Raw genomic sequence first — 11,920 nt, forward strand, 5'->3', positions numbered from 1 at the left:
GATCCCCATGACTCCTGTCCAGCTCAGGCTGTTCCACAATTCTGTGATCCCTCTGGTGCATCCAAACACAGCGAGGGAGCACCAGGACACTTCTGACAGCTCCTGAGTCTAAAAAGTCCCAAAATTTCTGGGGATTTATGGCCAGTAACCAAAAATCCCCCCAGACCCACCACCCCCTCTTTGTCCAACAACAAACACCCTCCCAAGAACAACTTTCCTGCCTCATTTTCCCCACTGCTGATACCCCCGAGTCCTCCCCGGTGCCACCCTCTCACTGTGCTTGGTCCAGGGCCACCTTTTGTCCTTTTTTGTCCCTTTCAGTCCCTTTGCCCGGAGCAGGAGCCTCCCAGCCCGGGTATCCTGTCCCCGCCTGCCCGGCCACTCCCTGCCGTGATTATCCCCAGCGCAGCCAGGCCACTCCTCCCCTCCGCCCCTTAAATAGTTAAACCCGGGAGCGGCCGCAGCAGCGGGACAGACGGACACAGAGGCGGACGGACAGACGGACAGAGCCAGCCCGCAGGTGAGGGAGCGCCGGGCAGGTAAAACAGCCTCTGCAATCTCCTGGGCTGATGACACGTGAGCTGCTTTAATTATGCATTCCGGTTGGAAATTTGTTTGGATGCGTTTAGTGGAGGTGGTTTTTTCCCCCCTGAAAATCAGCTGTGTTTTGTTTAACCCTCTTGTTATTGGGAATGTTGTTTAAAAATTACCTAAATATGGCATTAGGTAAACAGAGGCATTAGGTGTATATATAAATATAAACATAAATATAAATAAATATATGTGTGTGTACGTGTCTGTGTGTATGTATATGTATATAAACATGCCATATATATTGTGTATGTATATGTATAAACACACATATATATATATTATATATATACAGGTATCTGTATAGATACATTTTTATTTATTTGTGTATAAAATATATAAATATACACACTCATATATTTGTAAATAAAATATCTATGAATATATTTTTGTTTAAACATATATAATGTGTATATACATATGAGTGTATATAATATATATATTTTATGTATATACATATAAATATGTTTGTATATAGACATGTATATGTATACATCCATTTCTATATATTTATATAAAAATATATAAATATATATTCACATATATATTAATAAAAATATCTATAAATATACATTTATTTAAAAACATATAATATGTATGTACATATATGTGTGTATCTATCATATATATACACGTATATGTTTATATATATACATATAAATATATTCATGTATATGTATATATACATTTTCATTTATTTATATATCAAATATATAAAATATAGTCATATATATTTATAAATAAAAATATCCATACATAGATATTTATATAAAATATATAATATGTATATACATATATGTGCATATATAACATATATATTAAATACATAAAAATATGTTTGTATATATATGTATATATATACACATATTTATATATTAAAATATAAGAATATATATTCATATATATTAAAATGATATATATTATTATATAAAATATTCTTATATATTATTAAATAAAACTATCTATAAAAATATATTTATATGTAATATGTATATGTGTGTATATAATATATAAGTATATACATATGTGTGTATATATACATGTATACATTTAAATATATTTATATATAAATGTATAAATAAATATTAATATATTTATAAATAAAATATATGAATATTTATTTATAGAATATATATAATATGTGTATACAAATATATATGTGTACATATATATCCCATATATATATCTCTCTCTCTCTATATATAATATGTGTGTATATATATATGTGTGTGTATGTATATATGTCCCATAGACATATTTATCTGTCTCTCTATATATGTATAATATAACAGAGACTTGTAGCTCTGTTTTTGTATTTTAATGTTTTTGTCTCTGTAGGGAGAGGAGAAATTTTAATGTATTTCAATATTTAAAAATTTCCAAGTATTTTTAATGTATTTTAATGTGTTTCTCCGTGTAGGGAGAGGAGAAATTTATGCAAGCCCCCATGTGTGCAGGGATTTATTTATTTTTATCTACTTGTGAGGCAGGAGATGGCGATCCCGGATTGGGCTGTGTTGGAAGGGCCACTCAGGCTCCTCCAGGGACACCTTGCACTGTCCAGGCTGCTCCTGGGCCACTCCAGGGCTCCCAACTTCCCTGGGAATTCCATCCCGGCAGGATTTTCCCTGCTGGCTGATCCAGCCTGAGCTCTGTGTGTGGGGCTACCCCTCTGCACACACACACACACAGAAAGGTCCCAGCAATCCTCAGGATGTGGATAAGAGGGGGGGAAGGGGCTGAGCCCAGTCTTGGAAAGAAACAAACAAAAAAAAGCTGATTTTTCATGGGTTTGATTAACCCACCAATGGAAATGGGACTGGTGGGACACCCCAGTGCCTCCGTGGTGACCCAAAACCCACCCAGGCCCTTTCTCTGGGGGCTCTGAGGTTGGACCTGCTGCTCCTGGAGACTTCTCCCACCCTGGTTTCTGTGGCCCCGAGCTCTTCCAGCACTGCCTGAGAGTTGCTCATGGACAAATAACTCAATTTATTTATATAAGACCTGTTTACACCTTCCTGAACACCTGGAGTTGCCCAAGAGCAGCCACAAATCCTTCCTTAGTTGTCTCTAAAGGCAGATTCTGCCCAAATTTTAATTTAATTATTAATTTTTTAATATTTTTACATATTATTTATTTCTTTAAAAATAAATATATTATTAATATTATTTATTTCTTTTAAAAAGAAATTATGTAAAATAATTTTTATATTATATATAATAAAATTTATTATATATAATAAAATTTTATATGTTATTTATATTATTTATTTGTTTTAAATATATTATTTATGTGATTTCTTTCTTTTTAATGTCTATTGAGATTTTTTTTTAATATATTGAGTTTTTTTAATATATTGAAAATTTTTTAATATATTGAGATTTTTAAAATATATTGACTTTTTATACTGGGATTTTTTTATACTGGGATTTTTAAAATATATTTATTTTTTAATATATTGATTTTTTTAAATATGGATTTAAAAATATTTTTAATATATTGACTTTTTTATATGGACTTTCTTTATATTGACTTTTTTTTTTTAATATTGAGATTTGAAGTGCCTGTCCAACATTTCATTGAGCAGAAAACACTGTTTCCCTTAGAAAGAAAAGTCTGACCACATGAAAAATCAGCATTCTGGGCTTTATGTTCGATTTTAAATCCCCCAAAAATTCCTACATCGGGACCAGTCCCACTCCAGTGATGGCAGGAGTTGGGGAACCCATAGAATTCCAGAAGGTTTGGGTTGGAAAGAGCCTTCAGGACCATCCCAGTGCCACCCCTGGCATGGGCAGGGACAGCTCCCAGTGTCCCAGGTCCCAGGCAGTGTCCATAAAACCAGGGACAGCTGCACCCAAAGCTGCCTCAGCTTCAGATGGCAGCAAATAAACAGAATTTTGGGGCTGGGATGGTCTGGGGTTGGCAGAGGGAGGAGTTGGTGGTGGTTTTTTGAGGTAGGACTGCAGGGAGTTGGGAATTCCAGCAGGAGGAGGAAGGAGTGGGGATTTATCCCTGAATTTTGGTCTCTGTGCCCCTCGTGGCACTGTCCATAAATCCCATGGAGCAGAAGGGTCTGGAGGGGCAGGGCAAGGAGAGCTGGGCTTGGGGAACAACTGGGAAAATCTTATCAGTGTCCCTTCCAACCCAGCCCTTTCTGTGATCACCATCTCCTGCCTCACAAGTAGATAAAAATAAATAAAATCCATGCACACATGGAGATTTGTGTAAATTTCTCCTCCCCCTACACAGAGAAACACATTAAAATACATTACATTTTTTAAAGAAAATTTAAATATGGGCATACATTAAAATTTCTCCTCCCCCTACACAGAGAAACATATTAAAATACAAAAACAGAGCTACAAGTCTCAGTTATATTTTATATATATATATATATATATATATATATATATATATATATATATATATATATATAAAAAGAGAGACAGATAGCTATATGTATATGGGAGATATATATATACACATATATATATGTATATACATATTATATATAGAGAGACACATAAATATATATGGGATATATATATGTATATATATGTGTATATATATATGTGTATATATATATATATATATATATAAAAATATAAAATTTATATATAAAAATCTCCCTGGAGGAGATTGAGTGTCCCATCCAGCCCAGCCTTTTCTGTGATCACCATCTCCTGCCTCAGAAGTAGATAAAAATAAATAAAATCCATGCACACATGGAGATTTGTATAAATTTCTTCTCCCCCTACACAGACAGACACATTAAAATACATTAAAAATCCTTTAAAATTTTTAAATGTTGACGTACATTAAAATGGAATTTCAGTCAGATTTTTTGCAGCCTAAAATCTTCACCTGGGGTTGAACAAAATTATCTTTAAGGTCCCTTTCAAATTCTTGATGAATTTTAAGAAGCCATTTTGGGCTGGGGCAGAGGGAAGAGTTTTATAATCCATGAGTTTAATAATCCATTATTTGGAATCTGGAAGGGATTTTGCCTTTCTGTTTTCCTATAGAGACAAAAAAATCCCGTTCATCTCAAAGCCACACCTGAGCCACGTGATCCCACACACCCAGAGCTGCTGGAATTCCTGGGATTCTCTGGAACATATATATTTATATATATCTATATATCCCACAGACCCAGAGCTGCTGGAATTCCTGGGATTCCCTGAAACATATATATTTATATATATCTATATATCCCACACAAACAGAGCTGCTGGAATTCCTGGGATTCCCTGGAACATATATATTTATATATATATCTATATATCCCACACAGGCAGAGCTGCTGGAATTCCTGGGATTCCCTGGAACATCCCCAGCTCCGGGTGCTGTGCCTGTAAATCTCCATAAATCCCAGATCACACAGACTTTATTGGGACATTAGGAGATTCCAGGTGGAGCAGTCAGAGACCAGCAGGACAAACACAGCCATTAGCAGTGTCAGGAAAATTAATCCACACACACCAGAGGTTTCTGTCCAAAAAGGAGACAGAGGAGTCCTTTGACTTTATTCCAGTTAAGGGAGAGGCCATGGGCCATTCCCCTGGGATCTCTCCAATTTTTGGAGGACACAACTTCTTTTTTTATTCTAATTTCCCAGCCACATTTCCCTTCTCTCTTTCCCCATTCCTGAGGCACTTGAGAGGTTCAGACTTCCCAAAACACCTGATACCAGAGATTCCCTCTAATGTACAACCCTCCCTTTTAATGTTTAATTCTTATGGAATTTGGGGGTTTTTCTTCCCCATAGTTTCTTTCATCTCTCAATGTCTAATTTCATTTATCAGCAAACCTAAAGTTCATTAGTAAAAGCAAATCTCTTTTTCCATTCATCAATCAGTGGAATCCTTCCCATTGTTTCTTTTCTCTCCCAGTACTGGTTTTATCTACCAGCAGACCCAGAGCTGGTTTGTAAAGACAAATCCACTATTCCTCTCATAATGTACATGTATATGTATATATAAATGTATATATATGTATATATAAATGTATATAAACACACAAACATATATATGTCTATATATTTTTAAATATATATAATATATATAAATTAAAAATATACATTTATATTTATAAAATATATTAAATATATATTTATCTATATAAATATATATGTCTATAAATATGTATATACATATATATGTATGTGTATATACATATATATATTTATACATAGATATATAAAATATATCTAAATATATAAAATTTATATTTATAAAAATATCAAAATATATACTAATATAAAAATATATAAAACTTGTATATACATATATATGTATATACACATATATATTTATATATAAAAATATATAAAATAGAAAATTATATTTATATTTATAAAATATTAGTATATATATTTATATATAAATATATATAGTATGTATATAAATATGTATATACATATATATGTGTGTATATATGTCCCATATACATATATCTACCTCTATCTCTTTCTTTAATCTCCTTGTTTTTTCAGATTTTTAAAAAATCTCTTATTCACGTTAATTTTAAGTCTTAAATGTGAGCATACTGTTTTAAACCCACTTTTAAAAACCCACTTTAAAACCTTTGAAACTCACTTTTTAAATAGGTTCTGGTAGGAAATTTCAGGCAGAGCCAACCCCTCAGGTGTTGTAAAGCACCTGAACTCTGGCTGCAAGAGGTGAGGTTGTTCCCTCATTTTTAAGGACCCTTGATGAGCAAAACAAGATGAAAACCAAGGAAAACTGAGACAAAGAATGGTGGAATGGTTCTGTTGGGAGGGATCTTAAATCTCATCCCATCCCACCCCAGCCATGGCAGGGACACCTCCCACTGTCCCCAGTGCCCAGCCTGGCCTTGGGCACTGCCAGGGATGCAGGGGCAGCCCCAGCTGCTCTGGGCACCCTGTGCCAGGGCCTCAGCACCAGGAGAGGGAATTACTTGGAATTAGCAAAAATTGCATGTTTGGGATGAAGCTCTTGGATTAGATTTACAGCCCTCATGGGCAGAGTGGCACAAAGCTTTTCTGAGGTTCTCACATTCTTCTCAAAGAAGGCATTTCAGAGAGCTAAAAATGATCCATGGATTTCTGTCAAAATTGGGAAATTGTTGCTGCCAAAAGCTTATTTTTGGATGTGGGATTGGGAGATAGAGCAAAAATTCATTTCATCTTTAGATTTTTCAGAATGCCAGGATTTTGTGGTTTGCTTGGAGGGAATGGTTTGCCCAGAGCAGCTGTGGCTGCCCCTGGATCCCTGGCAGTGCCCAAGACCAGGTTGGACACTGGGGACACTGGGAAGTGTCCCTGCCATGGCTGGGGTGGCACTGGATGATTTTTAAGGTCCCTCCCAACCCAAACCATTCCTTGATTCTGTGACAATCCCAGTATAGATTTCCTCTCCTCTTGAAGAAGTGACTTTTCATCCCATTTCCATTGAGATAATCCCTGGAATAGGCAGAGTTATTCCCAAATTCTCACTCTGATGCTGCAGCACCAGCAGAACAGAAGCAGCCTCAGGGAGTTGTGTGTGCCCTGCCCGTGTTCCACAGACAGCACAACTTTGCATTCCCTGAATTCCTGCCCTAACTTGCCACTGGCTTCCACTGTGGAGCTCTGCCCATCAGGTATTCAGGATGGAATCCTGGAATCTCTGAGTGGGAATAAACCCACAGGAATCCCCCAGTGCCACCCCAGAGCCCAGCAAGCCCAGCCTGGGCATCCCTGGCAGCGCTGGCCAAAGGCTCCTGGAGCTGTGGCAGCCTCGGGGCCGTGCCCATTCCCTGGGCAGCCTGGGCACTGCCAGCACCCTCTGGGCAACAACCTTGCCCTAAAATCCAACCTAAACCCCTCCAGGCCCAGCCCCAGCCAGGATCGTGTCCCTGTCCCTGGGGCTGCAGCTCAGGTGAGCTCAGGCTCCTCCAGCTGAACATCCCAAGTGCAGGAATCCCCAGACCAGAGGACAGGGGGTGGTGTGAAGGCCCTGGGCTCAGCTAATCCCTTCTTTTTCCCTTTGTTTTGTTTAGATTTGGCCTCTGGAGTGGAAGCTGCGATGGCTTTGAGCAACCACACCAACAGCAGCTCGGTGCTGCCCAATCTGCTCCCCATGGAACAAAAGAAGGCCCTGAGGTTCAACAACTACAGCAACCCTGCCCTGGAGCTGCAGGAGGAGATCATGGCCTCCTTCTACATCCTCATCATCGTCGGCTTCTTTGGCTTCCTGCTCTTTGTCATGATGCTCAGCAACATCGTTTCCAGCAAGCCTGAGAACTACATGGACTACCTGTACTCGGGCAAGCTGAGCCCGCCCCGGGGCCAGCTGGAGCTGCCCCAGACCCACAGCAAGGACACCAGGGACACCTTTGTCATCATCAACAGCGCTGCCTTCCTGGACCTGCAGCAGCAGGACAGCACAAACCAGCCCGGGACCGAGGGGCTGAGCACAAACTCTGTCCTCAGGGATGTGTGAAAATTGTTTTTTTTTAATCTTTCCTTCTGTTCAGCCTACCCAGGGATCATTTTCCTCCTTTGTGGAGGCTTCCCACGTGCAGCTGTGAAGGCACTGGAGGGGAAGGTGTGTTGTTCCAGCTCCAGGCCTTTGGATGAGGGGCTGGAGATGAATTCCCTCTTGGCTGCTCTTCCATGGCTGTTCCTGTTGTGTTTTCATGGCTTGACTCTCGGGAGAAGGGATCACCCTTCCTTTGCTGTTGCCTCCAGCTGGGACAGTGTGTCTGTGCCTGCTTCCTGGTACTCCTGATTCCCTAATTTATTTGGGAGCTGCCAGTGAGCCCTGGCTGTGACTGTGCCAGCAGGAACAGCCTCCGTGTCCAGCCTTGAATGATGGGAAAGGGTTGAAGATCTTCAGTGGAATCTGTGTCCAGCCATTCCACAAAGAATGAAGGTTATTCCAAGGACCTGGAGGCACATGCTGGACTTGGACTTGTTTGGTCTGCAGGTTTTGGACAGTGGTCGTGCATTTCTCAGTAGCTCTTCCACACTTGGCTGCCCTAAACCAGGAAAATGAGGAGGGCCAGGACATCCCATTCCCAAGGGCTTGGAGACAGGACAATGGGGAATGGTTTCCCAGTGCCAGAGGGCAGGGCTGGGTGGGATCTTGGCAATGAGGAATTGTTCCCTGGCAGGGTGGGCAGGGCTGGCATGGAATTCCACCCCTGGATCCCTGGCAGTGCCCAAGGCCAGGCTGGACACTGGGGACAGTGGGAGGTGTCCCTGCCATGGCAGGGGTGGCACTGGGTGGGATTTGAGGTCCCTTCCAACCCAAACCATTCCATGCTCCTGATGTCCCTCCCAGAGCCCCCCAGGGCAGCCTCAGGGCTGACAACTCTCAGCTGGAGCCCTTGGGGATGTGACATTGCTGTGCCAGTGATCCCAAAACAAAATCCCTGCAGCTTCCCCAGGGTGGTTACAGGAACCAAGGGGGTGTTACAGTTCTGGGGTGTCTTCTGCAGGTCCCCACGGGGCTCAGGAGTGCTCAGCCTGTGCCCTGCAGAGTCCTGGAGTCCAGGATGGGAGATGTGGAGAGGCAAATGCTGGCAGAGGGTTCCAGCTTGCTACACTTGGTCCAAGAATTCATTGGCAAAAGCTCTGGAGTCTGCAAATCCAAATGGTTGGAGACCAGTGGGGCAGATACTGTGAGAATCTTGAGGCATTTGGTTATAGGAGCAAAAATCCTATGAAATCCTATAAAATTGTGAGTCTGAATGTTGGGGGTCCCTCTCAGCCTCCTTTATGTTCCTTTGTGTGTTTGCTCCTTGTTACTGACAGGAAAAGAATTCCCAACAATTTAATAGGGAGCATTGTTTCCTAATTCTCCTTCCACAGGTTTTTACTGTCTGGAACTTCACATTTTGCTACTGTGATGTTTTTCTCTCCCAGATTTTCCTGTATCCTTTTCTGCCATGATAAAGTGTTGCTATTATGGGATTTGGCCACTGTTTGGGCCAATCCAACTGCCTGGAATTGATTTATTCCATGTGGGCCACATCCTTCAAGGGAATTTTCAGAGCCTGATCTCCTCAGAACTGTTCCAAGGCTGCTGATATCCAGGCTGAAATCCAAGCCACTCTCTTGGCTTTCCACACTTGTCCTTGCAATTCCAGAGGTTCAGCTTTCCAGCAGAGACCTCTCCTTTTTTGGACAGGTGCATATTCCCAGTCCTGGCTCCAGCAGGGGCCAATTAGGGATTGGGGTTGGTTTTGGATCCTGTTCCTTTGGCTTCCCCAAGGTGTCCACAACTCCAGCTCCCAGCAGCCACGTTCCCATTGCTGCTGCTCAGCTGGAAAAGGGGAGATGTTTAAAGGTAGAAACAACATTTGCAGCTTCCAGGTTTGTTCCTTCTCCCCAGTGGGGCTGTTTTCCAGAAGGGGACAGGTGGCACCGTCCAAAATTGGATCCAATTTCTGCCGTGTCAGCACCAAGAGGAGATTCCAGCCTGACTTCCAGCAGCTCTGAGAATTCCTGCTTTGCACACCCAGCTTCTCCATTATTCCATGCAGCAGCATCAGGAAGCAGAGTTGGTGGTGCCTCATTCCATGGTGAGATCCAGGTTTTGGAGGTGCCTCATTCCATGGTGAGACCCAGGTTTTGGAGGTGCCTCATTCCATGGTGAGACCCAGGTTTCATTGGTGCCTCATTCCAAGGTGAGACCCAGGTTTCAGAGGTGCCTCATTCCATGGTGAGATCCAGGTTTTGGAGGTGCCTCATTCCATGCTGAGATCCAAGGATTTGGAGGTGCCTCATTCCATGGTGAGACCCAGATTTCAGCCTCCATCTCCCACTCCAGATTTTGGGCAGGGATTTCACCTCCTGCTCCAGTTGCTGCTGCAAGAAGTGCCAGGCTGGAAGCTGAACTCCACAGGGAAGGGCAAACTGAGCTTCCAGCAGCAAAGTCCCTGCTGAGGGACGATGACAGAACTCTGCTATTCCCTTGGGAATGAGCCCATTCCTGCTCACTCCTTCACCAGCTCCTGCGGGAGGCTCAGGTGGGTCCTTCCCTCTGCACTGGGGGCTCCACATCCCAAAAAGAGAGGGGGAAATCAAATTTTGACCACTCAGGATGTGGTTGGTGGCTTTGTCCCCTTCCCAACCACTCTGTCCCAGCCCCTTGGAGCTTTTTTCCCTCCTGGCTTTTCCCTCCCCACCCCAGGGAGATGCAGCTGATAAAACCATGCTGATAAAAGCTCCAACTCCCAAAGAAATCCCAATCCTTCAGAGTCCAATGTTCCCATTTCTACCTGGAACGTTGTCTGGGATGAGGCAGAAGCCATGAGGGGAGTGGGATAAACACAGCCTTTGCTGAGAATTCCTGATGCCCAACCCCAAATTCCATCAGTTTTCACAAAGTCTCTCCCTGGTTAAGCAGGAAACCACCAGCTCTTGTACTGACTCTGTTCTGAGGGGTAGAAGGCTCTTAATTTAATTATTGTCTTAATTTATTTTCTAAATTTCTCACTTTTTTTCCTCTTTCCATCCTGAGGCCATCTTTGATTTGGGCAAGTTTTTCTCTCTTGGTTCCAGCAGAGCTAAAATTACCCATTTTTGGAAAGTATTTTTCACACCAGAAATACAACTTTGGTGTGGGACTTCAGCTCATGCTCAGGAATTCATCAGCCAGCGGGAAGGAAAAGAGATTATTTAAATTGGGGATGGTGTTGGTTAGAAAAAGAATCCTAATCTTTGTCACTTTGTGTAAGACTGGGAGAGAACCAAATTCCCTGTGGAGAGTTGGTTTTGGAAAAAAAAATAAAGAAACCTACAAAACATTTAATTTAGATGAAAATAAAAGATTAAATTTCAAACTTAATTTTAGCTGTAATATAATACAGCAGTTAAAAAAAAAACCTACTGTCACTGTGTATTTCATTATGTTCTGAATTTCATGATGTTTGTCGTAGGCATTTTAAAATAAATGTGAAAACGTGTGTAAAATAAATGGTTTTGTGATGATTTTTAGCTCGAATCTCAAATGTGGTGACTGGGAAGGTAATGACATAATGACCCCTGAAGTGGGTAATTGGGATGTAAGTGATAATTGCCACCCTAATTGCTCCATTAACAGGGACTTTGTTCAGGGGGAAGTGGTAAATTTGGTGGTTGGGTTGGTTTATGTCACTGCTATGGGGCTGGGACAGAGAATCCCCTGCTCAGTGACACTGGGATTGCCAGACCACAGAATCAGGAATTCCTGAGTGGGAATAAACCCCCAGGGACCACCCAGAGCCCAGCAAGCCCAGCCTGGGCATCCCTGGCAGTGCTGGCCAAAGGCTCCTGGAGCTGTGGCAGCCTCGGGGCCGTGCCCATTCCCTGGG

General features: G+C 41.5%; 1 protein-coding gene across 2 annotated transcripts; it reads left to right on the top strand.

The window, feature by feature from the left end:
* Nucleotides 1-396: 396 nt before the first annotated feature.
* On the top strand, nt 397-11,538 carry LOC139591481 (potassium voltage-gated channel subfamily E member 1-like). Of its 2 annotated transcripts, none has more exons than XM_071430085.1 (2): nt 397-539; nt 7,619-11,538. In XM_071430085.1, exon 2 carries the CDS (start codon nt 7,645-7,647, stop codon nt 8,059-8,061), a length of 417 nt encoding a protein of 138 aa, XP_071286186.1. In that variant the 5' UTR covers nt 397-539; nt 7,619-7,644; the 3' UTR covers nt 8,062-11,538. The 2 variants fall into 2 exon arrangements, with proteins under 2 accessions (XP_071286186.1, XP_071286184.1); XM_071430083.1 differs by having other exon boundaries at nt 397-520.
* The last annotated feature ends 382 nt before the right edge of the window (nt 11,539-11,920 follow it).

Source organism: Agelaius tricolor, unplaced genomic scaffold (assembly GCF_023055355.1).
Source record: "Agelaius tricolor isolate 1412-34295 unplaced genomic scaffold, bAgeTri1.0.p SCAF_7, whole genome shotgun sequence".
In the NCBI taxonomy this organism is placed as follows: domain Eukaryota; kingdom Metazoa; phylum Chordata; class Aves; order Passeriformes; family Icteridae; genus Agelaius; species Agelaius tricolor.

Excerpts from the sequence above, each read along its gene's own strand:
- LOC139591481 (XM_071430085.1), top strand. The coding sequence starts at position 7,645 with ATGGCTTTGAGCAACCACACCAACAGCAGCTCGGTGCTGCCCAATCTG.